The sequence below is a fragment of the Enhydra lutris genome, unplaced genomic scaffold (genome assembly GCF_002288905.1).
Source record: "Enhydra lutris kenyoni isolate GAN:26980312 unplaced genomic scaffold, ASM228890v2 scaffoldscaffold2, whole genome shotgun sequence".
NCBI classification, from domain to species: domain Eukaryota; kingdom Metazoa; phylum Chordata; class Mammalia; order Carnivora; family Mustelidae; genus Enhydra; species Enhydra lutris.
Genome location: NW_019154086.1, coordinates 19,099,101 through 19,123,589, shown reverse-complemented (window position 1 = coordinate 19,123,589; position 24,489 = coordinate 19,099,101). Strand labels below are relative to the sequence as shown.

At 38.4% G+C, this 24,489-nt stretch overlaps 1 protein-coding gene across 3 annotated transcripts in view; it reads right to left on the bottom strand.

Annotated features, from left to right (window-relative positions):
- LOC111150121 (phospholipase D1) overlaps positions 1-24,489 on the bottom strand; it is a 154,372-nt gene that overhangs the window by 9,137 nt on the left and 120,746 nt on the right. For all 3 annotated transcript variants that reach the window (XM_022507491.1, XM_022507500.1, XM_022507508.1), the window contains 4 exons: positions 22,275-22,388; positions 20,091-20,140; positions 5,917-6,051; positions 1,442-1,595 (listed from right to left, as the gene is read on the bottom strand). In XM_022507491.1, coding sequence (XP_022363199.1) covers positions 1,442-1,595; positions 5,917-6,051; positions 20,091-20,140; positions 22,275-22,388 — 453 coding nt within the window. The remainder of the gene's footprint in view (positions 1-1,441; positions 1,596-5,916; positions 6,052-20,090; positions 20,141-22,274; positions 22,389-24,489) is intronic.

The window sequence follows — 24,489 nt, the reverse complement described above, 5'->3', positions numbered from 1 at the left end:
CTCCTTTCCCCAAATAGCTTAAAGCTTCATCAGGGCCACTGGCTGCATCTCGCTGTGGAGGCCACAAGGAAAAACCCATCTCTGGCTGATGCAGCTCTAGAATCATGGACTGAGGGGCTCACTGCAAGGGCCTCGCTATAGGGGAGTGCTCAGGATATTCCATGGACCATGAGTGAAGTGACAGGATTGGGGGTTCTAGAAGGATCCATCTGACTACTGAGATTAGATTACAGGGTCTGGGGGGCGCCTGGGTGGCTCAGTGGGTTAAGCCGCTGCCTTCAGCTCAGGTCATGATCTCAGGGTCCTGGGATCGAGCCCTGCATCGGGCTCTCTGCTCAGCGGGGAGCCTGCTTCCTCCTCTCTCTCTGCCTGCCTCTTTGCCTGCTTGTGATCTCTGTCTGTCAAATAAATAAATAAAATCTTTAAAAAAAAAAAAAAGATTACAGGGTCTGGGGTGGGGCCAGTTAGAGCCTGGCCCTAGAAGGTTCTCAGAAACATTAAGAGAATGAGAGACTCATTTAGGGTCCCCCAGCCCTTGCTGCTCTGCCCAGTGTTCTCTCAGCTTGAGCACAGAACAGTGTAGAATTCACATCTTGTTGCAGAAGATCAAGAATCTTTTGTGTCTGGGGCTGCAGTTTCCAAACTTCACCATCAGCAGTCACTGGCACCCTTCTTTAATACTCTCTATTACATCCTTGTATTATTGGGACTACTATAATTTTAAAAAATGGACTTTAAAAAACTTAAACAGGTGGGTGTCTGGGTGGCTCAGTTTGTTAGGCAACTGCTTTCAGCTCAGGTCATGATTCTGGAGTCCCAGGATCAAGTCCCACACTAGGCTCCCAGCTCCATGGGGAGTCTGCTTCTCCCTCTGACCTTCTCCCCTCTCATGCATGCTCTCTCACGGTCTCTCTCTCAAATAAATAAATAAAATCTTAAAAAAACCCAAAATCTTAAATAGGGGTGACCGAGTGGCTCAGTTGGTTAAGCACCCAAAACTTGGTTTTGGCTCAGGCTTGTTCTGGGGTTGTGGGATAGAGCCCCCAGTCAGTCTCCATGCTCTGTGTGGAGTCTGCTTGAGATTCTCTCTCCCTCTGCCCCTCCCCGCCATTCACTCTCTCTCTAAAATAAATAAAATCTTAAAAAAAAGAAATTAGATGGGTTGACCTGGCCTGGTCCTAAATCAATGAATAAATTTAAAATGCTATTTTTCTTGATTACACATAAAAATAATAAAAATGATTAAAATAGAAAATATTTATACCCCACATAAAGTCCTTTTGCACACTACTGGTGATTCACATCTCCTACTCTGGGAAATGCTGCTTTAGACAAGAAGGACCTGGGGATGACATTTGTGTTCAGGGCAGGAGGCGGGATGGGGTTCCAGCACCCACCACAGTGAAACAACGTAAGAGGGCCACAGCTCTGGGGGGCCCACCTGAAGCATTGCAGCCGAAGTCCCTGGGCGAAGCGGCCAGCCTGGTACTCTTCTCCATCCATCACCGAAGGGACTGTCTCTGTGTCCTGCACGATGACAGCCATTTCACTGTCACGCTTCCCCAGCATGCTTCGGTCATTTATGTTGGCAGAGCCTATAATAGGAAACAGAGACGTAGAACAACCTCTCGGCAAAGAGAAGTGTTGGCTGCCTTCCCTGCTCAATTCTTCCTTCCTAAGAAAACCTTAATTTTGTTCAGGTTATCAAGAAATGCTGAGTTTTGGAAAGGGGAGGCCCGCCGTAACCCAGGCATAAGTCTTGATCAGTCTAAGCCAGCTATAGTAATTTTGTGATTTTTACCCATGACTGGCTTAGGAATGAGCACTTGACATCATTGTAGCCAGTGTGACATGAAGAAGAGTATGATGGGGGCTTCTGAGAAAGTCTATCTCTTTATAAACAGACACCAGACTGGGATGCCGTCTCTTAAAGCCTTTTGATATTTTGGGTTGGATGTTGGATGAGGACATGATTCCAGGAGCTGCTGTAGCCATTTTGTAACCACTAGGGGACAAGCAGACAAGTGGAGGATGGCAGAGCAGAAAGAAGAAAAACCCTGGGTCTTCGAGTCACTGAACTAGCCAACTTTTTTACCTGCTGGTATGTGAAATAATACAATTTTCCTTATTGTCTCACATACCTCTAGCTGAATTTTCCATCTGGTAGCTCAAAGGCTTCTAACTGATGTAATCATTATGCACACACACAAAAAAGACACACCAGTTCAATTTTGTCAGCTTTTAGACTTACTCTTCTGGAGTCTGGTAACTTAACTCATAGCCATGTAATTACGAATGTCAAAGCCCCAGAGCAGCTTCACAATCAAGAGTCCACTCTCAAATACAGATTAGCATTAGTGGCTTTGGTTTTTACGTTCTCTTGCCTCACTTGTGTGGCATGCCAACTGCTTCTATATCAACTTTTTTCCATTCTATTTTTAAATCCAAATGAGCTGAGAATGTTGACTTTCACATGTGAAGGGCAAGTATTTTAATATTAGTTCAAGCTGGGCTTTCTCCATTCCTCTGCATGTATTCGGAAACCCCAGCACGTTTTTCTGCATTCATCTTTTGGATTCGTGCTTTTGAATCCTTGAGGTGTCCTATAAACTACAGAAGGAACCTGCCTCTTTTTTCTTCTTCTTCCCCTTATCACACATTCCACAGCTTCTGCAGGCATGGAGTGGAAGGGTTGGACTGAACAGGAGCCAGAGGCGACCCTCTGGGCTTGGGACCGTCAGGGTGTAAGGTGATAGTACAGCCTTCCCCTGAGCCCAAATGGCAGCAAGTTGTACATGAGGAAAAGCTGGCCCTTCCTAAGGAGGTCTTATTGCCATTTGCCACAATACTGTCCTATATTTTAAAGGCAAATCTATGAGAACTATGGATGTGAATGGTGCCCCCAGTGACGATGACTGACAGAGAAAGGGTGGAGCACCTCACAGAAATTTGGGAGCACTACCAGAGCTCTGTAAGGGGGGAACAATTGACATACTTTGTCTTGTTAGCAATAGATTGTCTTTTATACATGCACTTAAGTTTTGATGATGCTGTAAAACTTGCAGCCATATCTTTGGGCTTCAGAGTTGGCCCAGCATTAATTTGGACAAAGTCATTTAATCTTTCTCACCTTTAATTTGATCTTTTATTAACTGAGATCACAAGATAGATCTTTTTTAAAAAGCAGGGAGTTTTCTGTTTTTTTTTTTAAGATTTTACTTATTTGACAGAGGGGGCACAAGCCAGGAGATCAGCAGAGACAGACTCCCTGCTGAGCAGGGAGCCTGACATTGGGCTTCATCCCACCTTCTTACTCCCACTCAGCAATACCCACTCTGACGTTTCTGGTGTTAAATGGAAAAGCCCTTTAGCTCTGTAGGGCAGAGGCAGTGTTTCATTCAATTTTTGTATCTCCCCTTTATGGATTAATGAACACTGAAAAAAACTAGTTCACTTCGTCAACAGGATAGGCTCAAATTCTACTTAAGGATAGCCTTATTTTACTTAGGAAAGCAAACAAAATGTTAGTTTGGTTAAGTGCCAATATTAAGATAGATTAGAAAAGTGGACTTGGTCACAGATTTCATGACCAGCAGGGGCACTCAGGGCAAGAGATAATTAAACCTCCACACAAAAGAGATCTTTAGTGTGAGAAAGCAAGTATTTCCTTGTGAGGAGAAAAGAAAAATAATTAGTTATTTTGCTTCTGTTAGTTATTCAATAATTCTGGCATACATTTGCCACGTTAGAAAATTTAACCATAGGTTACTTTAACCTCTTTGAACACCTGTAAAATATTTTCAACCTAACGTCTCAAACTCCTCTCTGAGAATTTGAAATATTGTTCTCAGTGTTATTAATTTAAGTAGGGCTGATGTGTGAAAGCACCAACAAACCTGCTTCTCTTAGAGTTTCCCTTGAGATACAAAGAACAAAAGTATCTTTGGATTTTTTCCACGGGGACATCTGTTTTGTCCGTGGAGAAGGAGAAAAAGAAATCTATCCCCTAACGACTAGCAAGTAAAACCTCTCCATATTCCCAGGGCCACTTTGGTTTCAAGAAAATGGATAAGAATTATGTACAAGATTGATCAATTATTGGGACGCCTGGGTGGCTTAGTCGGTTGAGCCACTGCCTTCAGCTCAGGTCATGATCCCTGGGTCCTGGGATCAAGTCCTGCATCGGGATCCTTGCTCGGCAGGGAGCCTGCTTCTCTCTCCGCCTCTGCCTGCCACTCTGCCTGCTTGTGTGTGCTCTCTCTGACAAATAAATAAATAAATAAAATCTTTAAAAGATTGATCAATTATTGCTAGCCTAAATAAATTGTAGCCTTTGAAAATTTAGAGAACTTTCTAGAAAATGAGTCAGTTAAAAAACTCAACCTATTTAATCATTAGCTCTTTTACTGCAAACTACTCTGCATTTATACTTTATTTAAAGTAAAGCAGGCTGAAAGCCAAAATGACCTTTAAAAGGAAAATATTTACATCTGTCAATATTTACTTCAAGAGTTCTGAAATCTTACTGAAAATCAACTAAATTTGTTTTTCCATTTCAGCAAACATCAGTATTTTTTCTTTCCTACTGTCACTGCCAAACTTAATATGAAAAGTTTCTGAGATTGACTTCTGAAGAACAAGGCCAGAGTAGCTTGGGGGAAATAAGAGAAACTGTGTTTACTGGGGGACTAGGAGAGTAAATAAATCCCTAAAGAACTTTGATCCCTATAGAGCAAGAGATAGAAGACACATATTTTTCTAAATGCCCTATGTATTAAAAGAGAGAGAGTGTGTGTGTGTGTGTGTGTGTGTGTGTGTGTCTGTGTGTGTCCATGCATATATATGTATCACCACACCGTGGTCTATTTATTTTCTGGCTTTGGAATTGCTTTCTCTTTCTTTTCAAAGCATGTTCCAGATAAGACAATCTCATTACTCCTAGATATGAGCTTTTTTTTTTTCCCCTCAGTGGAGGATAGAAATGGAAATGGCATATTTACTGCCAAAAAATTTCAAAACACTCTACAACTTTTAGTTTCTCATAGAATAGGGAAGATAAGGAAGTATCTAATTATAGTTGAGAAACTGCACTTTACTTTTTCTAGGAATTTAATTTTTTTAAGTTTCTATTTAAATTCTACTTACTTAATATACAATGTAATATTAGTTTCAGGTATACAATGTAGTGATTCAGCACTTCATATAATACCCCATGCTCATCACAAGTACACTCCTTAATCCTCATCACCTATTTCCCCCATCCCCCCAAACCCTTCCCTCTGGTAACCATCAGTTTGTTCTCAATGGTTAGGAGTCTGTTTCTTGGTTTCCCTCTTTTTCCCTTTGCTTGTTTTGTTTCTTAAATTCCACGTATGAATGAAATCAGATGGTATTTGTCTTTCTCTGACTTACTTATTTCACTTACCGTCATACTATCTCCATCCAAGTCTTTGCAAGTGGCAAGACTTCATTCTTTTTCACAGCTGAGTAATATTCCATTGTGTATTTATATACCACATCTTCTTTATCCATTTATCAGCCAATAGACACTTGGACTGCTCATTTTTCTCTCCCCATGTTTCCCCCTTGAGCTCCCAAAATCGAGGTACTCCAATTTATAAAAGGGGGTAATAATGAATTAATGAGAACAGGCTGATTACTGTCTGCAGGGCTAACCCACTGCTCTTTGGCTACTGTAATTTGCACAATGGCCATTTAATTGCTCCGTGCCTCTGTTTCTTCATAGATAAAAACAGGGATGAGAAAGGACTCAAGTGGAAAATACTGCTTCAGAAATATTTTAGATGTCATGTTACAGTCCCTCTGAACTGTAAAGTAATTTTGGGAGAAAGAGAAAGGATTTTTGCATGAAGTAAGTCAACTAGCAAGCCACACAATTATAGACCGTGTACTTACCAATAATAACGGTGTTGTCATCAGCAATTAGCAACTTGCTATGGACATAGATGAGCTCAGTGACGAGGTTGCCTTCAAGCTCTGCATGTGTTCTAAGGCCACAGAATGATATGTAATTTATCCACTGATTGCCAACTATAAAATAAAAAAGAAAGTACTAACATTCAATGACCAAGTTCATTCAAGGGACATTAAATTTTACTGTTTCTTAAAACAAATATACTACTTAAACAGGTGGTTAAGAATAGATGGTGTGGTGTGGTGTAGTGTGTGTGTGTGTAATTTCAGAACTCACCCAGGATCTGTTTTTGCTATCAGAAGAATCTTTTACTATTAATATGGATGGACATTAAAAAAAAGTACTATAGTGCTTTCTATAAATTACCTTTTCCAAGGCAATCAAAAAATATATCCAATATGAACAATTTATTTAAATGATTTGGCGAGTAACTACTGAAGAGTGATAATTAAAGCAGAGCCAGAGTGGGTGACCCAAGAACTCAGTGTGACATTTGCACTGATCTTGGTTGACACCTGCTGCAGTTGAAATCAGATGTAAAAATAATGCCCACACGACTTGATGTCGAAATAGTGTAGCCTATTCAGTGCATAGCAGCAGTTAAATTTTATAGACTTTGGGTAAATAAAAATGTTGGCAATTAAATAACACTCCTTCTACATCAGTAACATCAGGAAATGAAAGAATCCTAACTACATTTGACTTTGAAGAATCTGCCTCAGAGCAAGCGGTAGCAGGTTTGTACTTTAAAACGCTGCCCCATCATCACATGAGGGCCATTCGTGTGATAAGAAGAAATGAATTCCACACCAAGCCAACCCCTGACCATTATCCTGGCATGAATGTTAGTCACACAATTTTATGGTCTCTCTCTCACATAGCAGTTGTCCTGGATAAGGAAAGTCTTATACTAAGAATAAATGGAGTGGAACCAAACCATCCCAAGTTCTAATAGAAACAGAATGTAATTTTTTTTTTCTTTAAGAGAATCTGAAGCATACTAATAGAAACAATGGCAGTTCATGTTCTGTTTACTGAAGTTTCCATGTATTACTGATGCTTTCTATTATTCTGTTGATGTTACTCAGTGTTTCTATTAAATCTGGGTATCTTGGAAAGAAATTCATTCATAGGTTATATATAGAGATTCCTCCCTTTACAGGTAAACTTTCCCTTATACATGTAAATAATATTGTAGCTGTTTGCCAAGAGTCAATATGTTGGTGTACTAGTACATCATGTGTAAGAGATGCATTTCTAAGAAGTTTCATGTAAATAAGATTTTTGTACATCAGTTTCTTCCCCATTTGTTAATGTTATATTGGAAAGATGTTTCATCGAAAGCATCAACTTCTCTTTAAAACTTCTCTGATCCAGGAGAAAGAGGTATTTCCTCTTTTAAGCCCATCATACCCATGAAATTCCTGGAAAATACTTCTAACATAACATTTAATATATTATTTTACAAATATTCATTTACTCCTCCATTTCTCCTACTGTTATCGAGGTCTTACACATTTTGTATCCCCATCCTCGCATAATGCTAGAAGTTGAGTAAATGAGTGAATTGATGAATAGGTAGCTATTATTGGTTTTTCTGTAACATCAATTTTTCTGCAGCTGTCTCATGATTTAAAATTTTGAGATATAAAGCAGATTTTTAAAGGAATCATGGAGTGAATTCTTGGCTAAAGTAAGTAATTTTTTGCAGTAACTTCCATAAAAAATTCACATAGAACAATATGGTAGCCCAGTGGTTCTCAGTGTGAGTAAGGACTGCCTCTCTGAGGACCTGTTAGAAATAAAATCTGGAAACCCTCCCCAGAGGTTCTGTTTCAGCAGAAATCTTTAATTCACTAAATGCCCGAGGGGATATCATTCTTTGAATGACACTGTTGTAGAGCTTTGGTATTTATAGTTTTAAGAGTAGTTGGGGCGCCTGGGTGGCTCAGTGGGTTAAGCCGCTGCCTTCGGCTCGGGTCATGATCTCAGGGTCCTGGGGTCGAGCCCCGCATCGGGCTCTCTGCTCAGCAGGGAGCCTGCTTCCTCCTCTCTCTCTGCCTGCCTCTCTGCCTGCTTGTGATCTCTCTCTGTCAAATAAATAAATAAAATCTTAAAAAAAAAAAAAAAGAGTAGTGGCACACTTTCAGGAAATAATACACCATGACAATCTGAGATGCATTCCAGTGTGCAAGTCTGCTCAATACGAGGATATCCATTAATATAAAACATGATATTGATCAATCTAGAGGGAAAAATCTTATGATTGTTGTAACAGATGCTTTTGAAAAGCTTTTGACACAATTCAGCACCCATTCTGGATAAGAAAAGGATGAATACTTTCTTTTTTTTTTTTTTTAAGATTTTATTTATTTATTTGACAGAGATCACAGGTAGGCAGAGAGGCAGGCAGAGAGAGAGGGGGAAGCAGGCTCCCTGCTGAGCAGAGAGCCTGATGCGGGGCTCGATCCCAGGACCCTGGGATCATGACCTGAGCCGAAGGCAGAGGCTTTAACCCACTGAGCCACCCAGGCGCCCCAATGAATACTTTAATATGCTTAAAAATATATAATATATACATTACACATATGTTATATGTCTGTGTGTGTAGAATATCTTCAGTACTGTTTAACGTTGCCTTGGAAGTACCAGCCAACTCATTTAGACAAGAAAAATCACATAAGGAAAACCAGTTCCATTTCCAGATAATATGATCGTATCCTTGGGGAATCAATGATAAAACTATCTCATAATAGGATGTGAATTAGCATACAGAAATCAATAGCCTTCATACACATAAGCAATAACCATTCAGAGGTTAAAATCAGACAAAACGTTATTTATGATGGCAGCAAAAAAGTAAAACACGGATAAACAATAAACTTACCAATAGATGTGCGAAAATTTTATGAAGGAAAAAAACGCTATCAAAAGACACGAGAAGAGACTTGAACAAATGAAAAGACATCCCTTGTTCTGGGATAGAATGATTCAACATCAAAAAGATGCCAACTTTCTGCATGTTAATTTATAAATTTAATATAATCTCAGTGAAATACCACCATGTTTTTGTGGAGTTAGAAAACTTGACATTATAGTTCATGTGGAAAAAAAAACATCCAAGAATGGCTATGAAAAAAAACTGGAAAAGAAAAGCACTGAGGAGGGCATTAGCTCTATCTGATATTAACACATACTACAAATGCCGTATAATTAGAACAGTGCTGCACCAGCACATAAACAGACAACTAAACTACGAATAGTATAGAAAGCCAAGAAAGAGACCCAGGCACATAAAAAATTTTGCATATGATAAAAGTAGCATCTCAAATGACAATGACTTTCACATAAAGGCCCTAGGACTTTTAAATAAAAGATGCTAGTATCATTGAATAGCTATTTGAAAAATTACATGCATATCTCATACCAATCAAAGGAATAAACTCCAAATGAACCAGAGACCAGAATGCAAGCATATGAAATGACACAAGTGTTAGAAGAGAAAACAGAGTAAATTAAACCCGAATATTAGGAAGGCTTTAACTATCGATAGGCAATAAAAGAAAAATATCAATAACTTTGCCTATATTTTAAAGAAACACATGACACAAAGCACCACACACACACAAAAAGAGACAAACAACAAAGTGGGAGAAAGCATTTGCAGTGTATGTCACAGATAAAGAGCTTAGAGTCCAAACCTATAAAGAAATCTCAAAATCTTGATAAAAAGAATGGGCAGAAGACATAAATGGACAATTCACACACACGAAAAGATATTTGAAAGATATTCTTTCTCACTCATAACAGAAATGCAAAACTACACTGAGAAACCATTTCTTACCTACGGTGCCAGCAAAAAAATAACATTCTGTCAGTGAGACTGGGTTGAAGCAGGCTCTCTCATACACTGATCGTGAGAAACCAAATTGGTACAAATTCTCGGGGTGGGGGGAGGAGTTTGGCAGTATCTAACAAAAAGTATATTTAAAAAAAATTTTTTTTATCATGATAAAGTGCACTCCTTTATCCCCTTCACGGATTTCCTGCATCCCCCCACCCACCTCCCCTCTGGTAACCATCAGTTTGTTCTCAATAGTTAAGAGTCTGTTTCTTGGTTTGTCTCTCTCTTTTTTCCCTTTGCTTGTTTCCTTTGTTTCTTAAATTCCACATATGAGTGAAATCATATGGTATTTTTCTCTGAATGACTTATTTCGCTTAGCATTAGCAATCCCACCCTAGAAATTTACCCTATACACTTCCAACAAATAAGAATATATATGCACAAGGTTATTCATTGCATAACTGTAACTGAAAAATACTGAAAATATTTCAAACACCCATACAGAGGGGAACTACTGAACTGAGTATGGCAAATCTCTACATGGAAGACCATGCAGATGTAAAAAAGGAATGAAGGGCTCTATGAACGGATAGATGAGAAATATCATATACATATATCTTTAAGAATAATCTAGAAACTGGCTACCAATAGTGGATGTGATGGAATAGATTAGAAAAAATGGGTGTGGAGGAAACTGACAAAAGGTTTAGAATTGACACTTACTGATATATGCCATTTTTACAATTCTGACTATTGGAAGTATACTGCACACACTCAAAAAAATCTGAGAAAGATATAGAAAAAAGCCCCTCAAAAATGGAATACAAATGGAAGGAACTGAACCCAACTATATTTCAAATTAATAACATAATCCAAGTAAATTTTGAACACTGACTTTTGAGTATATACCCTTAGGCTAAAGACAAAGAGAACTGTAAACAAATACTGAATTCTAGTGAGTAGATTTGTTTTTCAGAATGGTATGGGCCCGCAATTCTAAAACTATTTTCTGTATATTCTAGGGTTGAGGAAATAAATGCATATATTATAGATACTAGGAGGTGAGAAAAAGGAGTCATAAAAACAGAGAGAGGACTAGAAGGAGTTCTGTGGTGTGGGATTGGAACTAGAAGCATTAATACAGAGGCAGACAGATGGGTAAATAGATGTATCGATGGGTGATAGGTAATGTGGGCTAGGCCTTAAAGCAGTGATATCCCAGGAGCCATGATCATATCTAGCACCTGGATTTTGGTTCCTAAATGTCATTTTCCACTAGAAGAATCTGGGTTTCTTGGTTGATTCTAGGGCTAGTGCAGGGAATATACAGTCTGAGTGTGGAACTCTTCTTGTGCTTCTAAGAAAAAAGCCTGATATGGGAACATATCAAAAGCACAGAGAAGCCAACTTATAAAGGTGCTCACTGGCCAAACCTGTGCAAGCTAGGCATTACACTTACACTCACTGAATAAAATAAGAATCCATGAGTCCATACCAATTCAAATACATAAATACGCCAATGGGGAAGAAGAAGGGAAACTTTCCTTACAGTAGAATTCCAAATGAGAAATTGAGAAGAAAGTAGTAAATATAGGAGAAATGATGAGATTTTAAAAATCAGCATTTGGCAACTATCATAGTAGTAATACTAGAATCATAGTAGCAATAATTGATTCAGGTAAGAATCATGAACGTATTCTAAAACCAGCGGGTGAATGTTTGATGAAAAATAGGATATTTATATAGACTGAAAGTATTTTCCTTCAAAATATTATGACAAAAGGAGAATTATTAATTTTGGGGGGGTGCGGGGACCTGGCAGATACCACATTCACTAAATGATCAGAGTTACAATCAGTAATGCAGCCAATCAGTCTCATGTTTCTCCTGATACGATGCACAAAGAAGAACCTATCACTTCTGTGATATTCCTAGTCAAAATGCCTGAATCTACTCATGAGGAAACAATAGATAAAGGCAAACTGAAGACTATTTTACAAAATAACTAGTGTGTCCTCTTCAAATATATCAAGATCACAAAAGTACCCCCACCCTCCATTTTAAAAAAAGATTGAGGGATTATTATTAAAGGAAAATAAAGACACATGACAACCAAATTGCAACATGTGACTGCTGAGTGTCTCCTGGACAAGGAAGAAATATTTCCCCCCTTTTGCCATAAAGGACATTAGTAAGACAACTGGAAAAATTTCAATAAGGTCTACAAACAAGATAATATTATTATACCAATGCTAACTTCATTAATTTTGACTATTGAACTATAGCTGCTTTTTAAAATGTCTTGCTTTTTCCAGAAACACACACTCAAGTATTTACAGATAAATGGGCATTGTGTGACTTATTCCCAAACGGTTCATATGGGAAAAGCCCACCTATCTGTCTATGTATCTATTCTAAGAATGATAAAGTAAAGAAGGTAAAAGGTTAACATTTGGGAAATCAGGTGAAGAGTGTATGGCAGTTCTAGAATCCCTTCTATAAGTCTGAAATTATTATTATTATTTTTAAAAAGATTTATTTATTTGAGAGAAAGCGTGAGAGAGAGTATGAGTGCCAAGAGCTGGGGCAGAGGGCAGAGGGAAAGAATCTTATGCAGACTCCCTACTGAGTGTGGAGTCCAAGGCAGGGCTTGATCCCACGTCCCTGAGATCATGACCTGAACTGAAAGTAAGAGCCAGACACTGAACTGACCGAGCCATCCAGACGTCCCAAGTCTGAAAGTATTTTAAAACAATTTTTTTTAAGATTTTATTTATTTATTTGACAGAGAGAGATCACGGTAGACAGAGGCAGGCAGAGAGAGAGAGAGAGAGGGAAGCAGGCTCCCTGCTGAGCAGAGAGCCCCATGCGGGACTCGATCCCAGAACCCTGAGATCATGACCCGAGCCGAAGGCAGCGGCTTAACCCGCTGAGCCACCCAGGCGCCCCTTAAAACAATTTTTAAAAAAGATTAGTGATGCTGACTAGCTAAGCACCCTGAAGGTTTAAGACATGTAATAATCTGTAATTTTCTAGGGCACAGATCTGTGCCATTCCATAGTATGGAGAATATCAACAACATATCCACTAGCTGGACAGCTTGACAGTCCACATCCGTACCTACTTCCCATCCATCCTCGCCTTTGAAATAACTCCTATGAAGTGATTAAAAAGAAAAACAACTTTCTTTGTGAAAAATGCCCCTCACAAAAGAAAGCTAAAGGTTAGTAACAATAAGATCTGGGTCCTAGCCAGAAAGTGGACATTTTGGATGAAGGCATAGCCTGTCAAGTGCAGTGGGGGTACCCATCCAAGATGTGAATGCTTCCACCAGAAAAGCAGAAAAAGCAAAGTGAGAAGCTATTTTGGCCAGTACCGTATTCTGTGAAGAAAAGTGGCTCAACAGGTAATAGATACAAAGTTGGCAATGTTAACTTGAGGTGTGAGGATATACTGAGGAAACCAGTGCCTTCTGAAGAACGGAGGAGAATGCCAGGAGCATGTAGAAGCAGTGATATAAAGCCATTATTGGAAAAGCTTCAGGAGGTTTCCCAGTTATATGTCATGGAGGTATCTGAGAACCTGAAAGTGTATACAGGCCCCTAGGACATATCTGTCAGGAACATGGTGCACATATACCCCAAAAGATGGGAATTTAGTACAACAGACTCTTGATATTTACAAGGATATTTAGTGAAAAGACTTCAAGAGTTGTTACGGATTTTGTTACTTAAAAAGTTGTAGCACTTTGTATAGGTACGTTTCTACATCCTGACTGAAAACCTCTAGACCTTGTGCTAAATTATACTCAATTGGCTGCTGAAGTACCGTAATTCACAAAAATTATAAAAATAAGAGAGAAATACTTTAAACACTAAATCCCTAAAGATTGGTGTATATATCATTGCAGTCCACTAATAGCTGCTGGTTTTCTTTTCGGGAATTTCAGCATATTCATAGCAGAAGTTCTGTTATTTCTACAGAATTGAAATAGTAGAGAACTACAGTTCTCTATCCAATTAGGGATTAGCTATTTCATGTATTTAAAACCCACTACACATTTACAAAAACAAAACCAACAATATAACACTGTACCTCAGAAAGGGGCATTATGTAATTAATCTGTTCTTTATGTTTAGAGTATGAACATTTTTCCCACTGAGATGCCTGATTTTGACTTGTTCCCAGGGTGCTTGGAAATCTTTTCATAAGAGGGCTTAACATTGAAATTACTTCTTGTGTTAAAATCCAATTTTTCCCCTGAATAGGCAAAGACAGGCAAAGGGTCCAGAGCCAAAGGAATGCTTTATAATAAGCTCAGGCATTTTTATGGTTGAGAAACTAAATAATAGGCTTGTTCTGAGTTTTTGTTCTCCTAGAGCCTCACCTTTGCATTTTTGCTAGTCACTGTCACCACTGAATGGCTTTCCTGATTTTGTTTTTGTCAGTAGTTCTTTTGGAGACTTATTCATTATCATCTTCATTTTAAACCATTAGAAACAGAGACAGTAATAATGCTCTGGTAAATCTTCTCTGTCCTAGATGCAATTAGATACAACTTCTGAAAGTATTTATTATGGGTGATATACATATCTCATGTCTAAAGTTGTTTCTAGAGAGTTGACTGAGCAGCCCATTAGTGAAAAATTATTAAACATTCAACCACAGACACACACACATGCACAGTATATATTTTAAATTATTATGTACTTAAAGCTTAGTTATTTGGAAAGCTTCCAAATCATTTGTAAATCTATATAGCAGAAAATTCACCCCTTTAAAATGTACAATTCAGTGAGGTTTTTTTTTTTGTTTGTTTTTTTAGTACATTCACAAAGCTGTGTATTCATCACCACTACCTAATTTTAAGACATTGGTATTACATCAAAAAGAAATGCCATACCCATTAGGAGTCACTCCCCACTCTATCCAGACCCTAGCAATTACTAATTTACTGTCCTGACTCTACCGATTTACCTACTAAAAACATTTCATAAAAATGGAATTATATGTGACCTTTTATATCTGGCTTCTTTTTATTTACCATGATATTTGCAAGCTTCATCCATGTTGTAGCATGTAACAGTACATTCCTTTTTATATGTAATATATGTATGTAATATGTAATATATGTAATAGTCCATTGTACGGATATAAACATTGTGTTTCTACATTCATCAGGTAATGGATACTTGGGTTGTTTCAAGTTTTTCACTATTATGAATAATGCTGTTGTAAACATTCATGTGCAAGTTTTTGTGTGAACATATGTTTTCAGTTCTTTTCAGTATATACTATGGAGCAGAACTGCTGGGTTACATGGTTACTCTATGTTTAATTTATAGGAAACCACCAACTGCTTTCCAGAGAGCCTGTACTATTTTTTTAAAGTTTTCATTTAAATTCCAGTTAGTTAACATATAGTGTAATATTAGTTTCAGGTGTATAATATAGTGATTCGACACTTCCATACAACACTATGCTCATCACAAGTGCCATCCTTAATCCCCATAACCTATCTCCCCCATTCTCCATTCACCTCTCCTCTGGTAACCATCAGTTAGCTCTCTACAGTTAAGAGTTTGTTTCTTGGTTTGACTCTCTTTTTTCCTTTTGCTCATTGGTTTTGTTTCTTAAATTCCACATGAGTGAAATCATATGGTATTTGTCTTTCTATGAGTTATTCTACTTAGCATTATACTCTCTAGGTCCATTCATGTCACTGCAAATGGCAAGGTTTCATTATTTTTTATGGCTTAGTAATATTCCTGTGTGTGTGTATGTGTGTGTGTACACATACCACATTTTCTTTATCCATTCATCAGCTGATGGACAGTTGGGCTCTTTCCATAATTTGGCTATTGTAGATAATGCTGCTATAAACATTAGGGTGCATGTATCCCTTTAAATTAGTATTCTTGTATTCTTTGGGTAAATACCTAAGTAGTGCAATTGCTGGATCATAGGGTAGTTCTATTTTTAACTTTCTGAAGAACCTCCATACTCCTTTCTAGATTGGCTGCATTGGTTTGCATTCTCCAACAGTGCAAGAGGGTTCCCCTTTTTCTACATCCTCACCAACATCTGTTGTTTCTTGTGTTGTGGTGTGATGTGGTATCTCATAGTTTTGACTTGTATTTATATTACTAGATACAGTTTAGTAATATTTCACTGAGGTAGTTTGTGTCTGTATCCATAAGAGATATTGGCCTGTAGCTTTCTTCTCTTATAATGACTTCAGATTTGATACTAAGGTAATACTGGTCTCAAAGGATGGGCTGGAAGTATTTCCTTCTCCCTTTTTGTGAGGAAAAGGTTTATGAGTAATTGGTGCTCTTTTGTGGATGGTAGAATTCACCCACAAAGCCATCTGAGTCTGGGCTTTTCTTTGTAGGAAGACTCTTGATTACTCAATTTCTGTGCTTATTATAAGTCTATTCAAAGTTTCAGTTTCTTCTAGAGTCAATTTTGATAGTTTATGTCTTTCTAGGAATTTGTCCATCTTATCTAGGTTAACTAATTTGTTGACATATAACTCTATGTAGTGTTCTTTTATCCTCCTTTTTTTTTGTAATTTGAGTTTTCTCTTTTTGTACTTGGTCAGTATAGCTAAAGGTTTGTCAGTTTTGTCAATCTTTTCAAAAAATCAGTGTTTGTTTTCATAATTTTATTGTTCTTCCATTCTCTCATTTATCTCCCCTCTGATCTGTATTATTTCCTTCATTCTGCTATCTTTGAGTTTAATTTGTTCTTCTTTTTCCAGTTTCTTAAGGTACAGGGTTCGGTTATTGATTTGAGATCTTTCTTCTTTCTTAATTTTTTTAAAAGAAAGACTTTAGTTATTTATTTGACACAGAGAGAGAGAGAACAAGCAGGCAGAGCTACAGGCAGAGGGAGAAGCAGGCTCCCTGCTGAGCAAGGAGCCTGACATGGGACTCGATCCCAGGACCCTGGGATTACGACCTGAGCCAAAGGCAGATGCATAACTGAGTAAGCCACCCAGGAGCCCCTGCTTTCACTATATTTTAAAAGGAATTTCATTAGCGGTTTTCCTGGGTATTACAATCTAGTTTGGATTACCATCATAGCTCCATTCCCTTCCCCTTCTCTTATGCTATTAACATCATACAAATTAGATCTTTAAAAATTATATACCCATCAACACAGATTTATAATTACTGCTCTGGTTAGCTGTCTTTTAATTTTGATTGGAGGAAAAAAATTTAGAAAAAGAAAATATATCTATACTGTCTTTTTAATTTACCTAAGTAGTTGTCATTGTGCTTTTTGTTTCTCTGTGAAGATTCCAGTTTCTTCCCAGTAACTTTTCATTTCTGCCTGAGAGCTCCCTTTAGCATTTCTTGTAGGGAAGGTCTGCTAGTGATAAATTCTCTGTTTTTGCTTATCTGAAAATGCCTTAATTTCTCCTTCATTTTTGAAGGATAGTTTTGCTGGACACAGAGTTCTTGGTTGATAGTCTTTTCTTCCAGCACTTTGAATATGTCATCACCGTGCACTCAGAACTCCATGGTTTCTGATAAGAAATTGGCTGTTAACTTACAGAGGATGATGTGTGTTTGATTATTTGCTTCTTTTGCTGCTTTCAAGATTCTCTTTTTATCTTTGTCTTTGGATAGTCTGATTATGATGTAGTCTGGTATGGATTCCTGTATCTTTGTTGGATTTTGTTGAACATCTTGGATGTATAGATTCATATTTCCCATTAATTTTGGGAAGTTTTCAGTCATTTTTTAAAAAGATTTTATTTATTTGAGAGAGAGGGAGAGAGGAGAGAGAGAGAGAATGAGTGTGGGGAAGGGCAGAGGGGGAAGAAGAGGGAGAGAGAACCTCCAGTAGATTCCCAGCTGAGCATGGGAGTTGCTGCAGGGCTCGATCTCACGACCTTGAGATCATGACCAGAGCCAAGACCAAGTTGGATGCTTAACCGACTGATCCACCCAGGTGCCCCTCAGTCATTATTTCTTTAAATATCCTATTTACACTTTTCTCTCCTTTCTTTTTAGGACTCCCATTATGTATATGTTGCTATGTTCAATGGCGTTTCACAGGTTTCCAAAGCTCTGTTCATTTGTCTTCTTTTTTTCCTATCTGTTCCTCAGGCTATATAATTTCAATTGCTCTGTCTTCAGGTTTGTTGATTTTTCTGCCTACTTCAGTCTACCACTAAACTCATCTATTATACATTTTATTTCAGTTATTACACCTTTCAACTCCAGAATTTATAATTGGCTCCTTTCCCCCTAAAAAAGAAATTTTATAGAAACATTTAAAAAAAAATTCTTTTTTTAACATTTTCTATTTGGAAAGAAATTGTTTCTTTGTTCTCTTTAGTTTTTTAGCTGTTACTTCCTTTAGTTCTTTGAACATAGTTAAACTGTACTATATTCACACAGTTACAGTAGGTCTTTTAAAGTCATTTAAACTGTCAGGTCACATTATGACACTTCCCTGAGAACTTCCAGAGGATCGGAGCTTCAAACCCATGGCTCCTCTGAGAGCTGATAGGCTGCTGGTTTTCACAGTGATGAAGAGATTGATTTTCAAGGCTACTGTAGAACTGAGGAGAGGGTAAGGGGAATATGGCAAATTAAAATGCCACAAAGATTTTGCCATCCTTCTTCTTCTTCTTCTTTTTTTTTTTTTTTTTTTTTAACAAACATTCCTCAGAGTGTTATAAGCCTTTGGTTAACTCCCAGAGTTCTAAAAAAGTTGATTTTAACCATCTCTGTCAGTGTTTTTGTTGCTTTTATGTGAAGAAGTGGATTTTTGGATATCCTTACTATGCCTTCCTGCTGATGTTCCAATTCTTTATTTTTAAGTGAAAAATATACATACATGGAAGGACTAATATTCTCTCCCACACTCTTTTTTTAAAAAAGATTTATTTATTTGAAAGAGAGTGTGAGAAGGGGGAGGCAGGAGGAGAAGGAGAGGGAGAATCCTCAAGTAGACTCCCACTGAGCATGGAGCATGATGTGGGGCTCAATTCCAGGACACCAAGATTGCGATCTGAGCTGAAATCAACAGTTGGATGCTTAACTGACTGAGCTACCCAGATGCCCCTCTCCCCACATTCTGATACATCATCATCTCTTGCCTACGACCAGTCTCCCTCTATTTTGCTTACCAACAGTAGGTGAATCTTTGCATAAAGCACCATATTAATAGGTTCACTCCAGGGAACAGAGACTTCCACCAATCTTATCTTGTCTTTTTCAGGATAAAATCTAGTTCTTTTTTAATATGGCCCTCCAAGTCTGCATAATCCATATCCAGTCTGAACTGGAAGTCAGACAAGTTGGGTTCTAATCCCATCTTACTGCTTGTGGAACGTTCTGTACCTAATGTACAAAGTATAGAACATTATCAAGAACCTACTATGTGCTGAACTTAGTATCGGGAGATATAGATAAGTAAACCCATAGTTATAATATCTGGTAGGTGGGAACTATGTAGAAGGTCAATTAAGAAGATATCTGAGGGGTAACTGGGTGGTTCAGTTGGTTGAGCATCTGACTTTGGGTCACATCATGATCCCAGAACCCTGGGATCAAGTCCCACATAGGACTCCCTGCTCAAAAGGGCATCTGCTTCTCCCTCTCCCTCTGCCCCTCCTCCCACTCATGCTTGCGCTCTCTTTTTCTCTATCTCAAATAAATAAATAAAATCTTAAAAAAAAAGATAACTGAGAAAGAGCCTTTGAAAATACGAAGAACTACAGAAGTGAAAGGTATTACTGTGAGCTTCTTTCTGATTTATTTACCTCTAAGTATAATGCCATCAAAGATTTAGTCTAAAATAAACGAAATAAATAAATAAAATCAGTTTTGTTCCCTAAATATAAGACAGTACTGTGACAACGTTGGGACTTCTGCATAACTGACAAGTGTGAAGACCTGTTGGCCTTGCATCATTTGTGCCCTCAGCTTTAAAGCAGAAATGACACCTGTCCTGCTTACTTCCCAGGGCTGTGGTGAAGGACCGCAGTAGAAGACACATGGGGGGTCCTTGTGAAGTTCCTTACAAATCTCATTTGTTATCAGAATAATTAGTATAAATAAATTAAAAAATAATAAAAATACCCTTATTTTTTATAACCTACACATCTGAAGTTGTGGCATCTTCATCTGAACTTTGCTTTGGGCAATGTAATAAGTAACTTGTCTCAGTTAAACACTTCGTGGCCTAACTTTTGTGAATGGGGTGTCACAATCACACTGTGAAAACATCAGTGATTTAGGGATATGGCACCAAAAACGACCATGGGGGAAAATAAAAGCTGTTACTTACGCTTTGCTTTTAGCTGGCCAAGGATGGAATTTTCTCCTCTGCACATGGTCCTGAACACATGTAAAGGAAAGAAATGATTATGGAGGCTTCAAAGGAACCCATCTCAACTGCAGTATCTGTGAAGCATCATCCTACCCCCAGTAAAAACAGAGCAAGCGCTTTTATGAGAAGTTGCTACATGGATTTTTAAGAAGCTAAAAAAAAAGCCCACCTGGATATCACTTTTGTAATATTACTGATGGGACAAGATAGTTGTTTTGAGGTAGGGAAATGGAAAAGTCATAAAATCGATGTTAGATTTCAGAAAGAGGTGCTATTTTAAAAAGATGGGCTATGAATGAAATTTCCCTCTTAGAAAATTCAGTGACAGCAAAGATAAATTTAGAATACCTCAACAGGTGAGAGCACTTACAGACTCACGTTTCTTTCAGAGGTTTTTAAAAGGGCAAACACTTAGCAGAATAATTGCAGAGCTAAACTCTATACCAAGGCAAATGCCTTGAAAAGTGAAAAACAGAGTTTCAAATAACTGACTCTGCTAATGATTTTGTTTCTCACCACTCTGATAATAGTCAATGAATTATAAAGACTGACAAAACAAAAAAAAATTCTGTGCTCCATCTGCTTGCTCTGTAAAAAGTAATTAAAAATACAGTTTCACTTGGGAAATACTGATATTCTTAAAGATGATGCCAGCAAATAGAGATGTTTTTGCATAATAAAAGGTTAGAATTTTAGTTGAACAAAAGCCAAGCATGTTATTTGACTCAGCTGGTTCAAACCCAAGAAAATAGTCATCGAAAATAATTACAATTGACAATATTCCAAAAATAATATTAGAATGGCAAATGAAGTGGATAAAATCCAATTAAACATTATGTCAGTGCCTTAAATACATGAAAAGCTTTGTTTGTCATGTTATAAATCAGATAATATTAGAAGTGGGCAAATCTTCAATCAAAGCATATAGACCAAAGCATAAAGTTTTCTCATACTGTAACCAGGCAAAATTACCCAAGAAAAAAACTTAAAAAAAAAAAAATCTTTACTTGAGATCCTGACAAACAGGCATACCTCAAAAAGTAAAAAAAATGAGAGGATTAAAAAAGAAAAGACCACCATATCTGCTTTACACACTGGGAGTTCTGTGTAAGGGCTCCTCAGTCCCTCCCCAACAAAAAGATTTGGTTAGAAAGGTGGGAATCTACAGATGGTTCTGAAAGATAAGGGACAGTAAAAGAAAATATCTAGGTTCTTGTCCTTGCTTTGACTTAGAACAAGTATGATTCTGAGCAGAGCTCTTTGGTATCTCAGGTCACAGTGCTTGTTACTGGGAGCTGGGATTCATGCCCAAACCTGTCCACTTACCTCTTCACTGCCATTCTCTTTCCCAGCTAAGGGACCCAGAGAGAATGTTAGGGAGCCATCACTGTCTACACCACCTCTCTACGTCTCCTCACCAGACATACCTCCCAACCCCCCTCCTAATGCTCTACTGGCCAAGTCTGACGCTTCACAGGCTTTTTGTGAGTGAATATGGCAATTCTGCTTTTTAGAATTTTGAGAACAGGATTTCATACTTTCCTTTAAATTTTACAAAGCTGTGGCAGAGAAAGCAGAATTAAAATCCCAGGAGCTAGGAAAGAACCTTCATACTTCATTTACTGGCAAAGGTCATCATTACCAACCTTGCTGAAAACCTTGCTACCTAAAGAATCATAAACAAACACATAGAAAATCATACTACTTTAAGCATTTAATTTTTTTCTTCAAAGACTATGGAAAGCTCAATAACTATGTGGTGGCTTCAAGATACTTTCTGAACCAATATTACATATATTATTATGTGTATATGTCTGTGTGTGGAGATACATATATATATAGTCCTTGTCACCCTTTATAAGATATATGTATATGCATGCCTTGTGGATAGGCAATGAATATAAAAGATTTATATTTCAGTTCTTTTTATATTTGCCATGTGTTCTAGGCCCGCCATTTACAATTTTAGGCTCTATTTGAATTTTATCAACTAGTAAACAGGCCAAGATCCAAAAGTAAAAGAAAGCGTTCATCTGTTCACCACTCCCTGAATAGATGTGGAGAAACATTTCCATTCGTTTCACCAGCTTACGTGCGTGACTGATACAAAGCTGAGAAGAGCCTACTTTAGAGCTCTGGCACCTGTAGTTGAAGTGCATGATTGCCTGCAGGGCGTTTCCTCCTCCCGTGGAGATGTCGCCTTCAAATCCTGGCAGCAGCGGTATCACCACATACACCCGGTATCTCTGGCTTTCCCTACAAAAGTCAGATGCAGAGCCATTCACCAAAAAATGACAGGCAGATCACGTGGTTTGAGAGATTGAGCTAATGGCTTCCTATAATAGATTCTATCCCATTTCAGGGCTTGGACGGTGCTGCTGGATTGGAGGCCAGAAGCTGCTATCCAGGTAACACTTCATAACAGCCTAAAAGAAATAAGCTGAACTTGGCAGTAGAATGGGGAGCCCTGCTCACTATCTCTCTGCAGCATAATTCTCCCGAGGACAGAATCCACTGTAAGCAACCCATGCTTGGATCCCATGGAAGGTGGGGTGGGGGGTTATAACAAAGTTTTGAAAAAGATGTCATGGTAATAGTTTTATATCTAACACGCTGTATCCACGAGTGCCTTGCTCAAAGCCCAGCAGTTAACAGTCATTCAGTTAATGATTGTTGAGTCAGTGAGTTCCCACAGCCTAAATCTCAGGGGCAGAAGACATGCTGGTCCCAGTACACTTTCCAATGCAGAAATCATCATTGCTTAGAAATTGCGATTTGGCTCTGAAAACTGGTTCTGCTACAAAAGAATTTCGTATCTGGGCCCTTCAAGAATTCTGAGTGACTGATGATTTTTTAAATCCTCTACACATGAAACCCAACATTTCTTGGCCCCCTATTCCAGTGGATTGAAGACAGTCTTTGAAAGAAAAGCCTTTGAGTAGTTTTTGTTAACTCAATGATGTAACAAATAGAAGAAGGTGGTGGGGCTACTTACTTTGGTCTCCATTCAGAAAGGTAAGCGTTTGGAGAATTATGTTCAAATGGGTATCACTATTGGGAAGCACAGCTGTTAAAGTCCCTGTCTTTTTTTATAAGCTACACAAGAGAGAGGGGAAAGCTGCGAATGACTGTGCTATCTATGTGGTCAAGAAATCTTGTCCATAGATGGGAGCGATCCATGGTCACACAAAGATGCTGCTACTTAAACTCTTCTTATACTTAATTTCTAAGGATCACTTTCTTCTAAAAAACTACCTTTCTCTTTCACATGAATATTACTCCTCCTCTCTGAGGGGTCAGATTTCATGAGAGTGTGTCCGAACACCGATGTCTGTATCAGGGCACGTGGCCAGTGAAGTTCAGGGAGGAAATGGCCAGCACCACGAGTATAGAGGCCCGTGAGCCTAACTGCCAGGCTAAGGAACAAGGCGCCTGAATTAGGTTGTTGCAATGGCATGAATTAATCACTAGATGGCAAACATAGTTTGAGTTGGAAAAATGAATTAAAAAAAAAATGTAAACTCTTCCAAGTTCTCTGTTTGATAAGGTAAGAGGCTCACATCCTTAAATGGTAAACTAGACAGTGGGGAGAGAAGAACAGAAAGAATACCTAAGCTATTTCCCTGTTACCAGCATTTAAAAGCCCAAATGAGTTAAACAGACACTTAGAAATGGGCACCATCTGGCCTCAATTGCCCTTCTAGAATCGCCTTCCCGTAGGATCTTCCCAGACCCACAGCCCAGTGCCAGACTACTGCCCTTTGCTCAGTGGTGTCCCTACCCACCAAGGAAGGTTGGTTCTCTGCCCTCTGAGTCTAGAATGCCCCCTGCTGCTCACAGAATCCCACTTCCCCTTCCAGGGCGGCTGAAAGGCACCTTCCTCCGTCAAACCATCCTGAATCTTCCAGTTAAAGCTGGTTTGCTCCTGCCTCTACACTCCTGTGGCTCAGGGCAGGCAGGTCTAGCCAGCATTCTTTTTGCTTTACACAATAGTTAACACACAGATCTGCTGCCTAGGCTCCAGGGATAAGCCCTCCCGAAACCCAGGACATGTGTCCCCGTATCCTTCTACTTTGGGCAGTGCCCAATGGAGGATCCTTGTACACAGGATGCACGCAGTACTGTCTGCTTTGGGAGAATGGGGTCAGGTTGGAAGCAGGTTTGTTTCTGGGAAGCCACTGGTAGAGAAGAGATGAAACTGCAAAAGTTAAAATTAAGTTTTTCTTTAAATTCCATGTTATTTGAATTTTTATTGTGGTACAATGTAACACAAAATTGGCCATCTTAACCATTTTTAAGTGTACCGTTCAGTGGTATTAATTCCATTCATATATTTTGCAACCGTCATGATATCTAC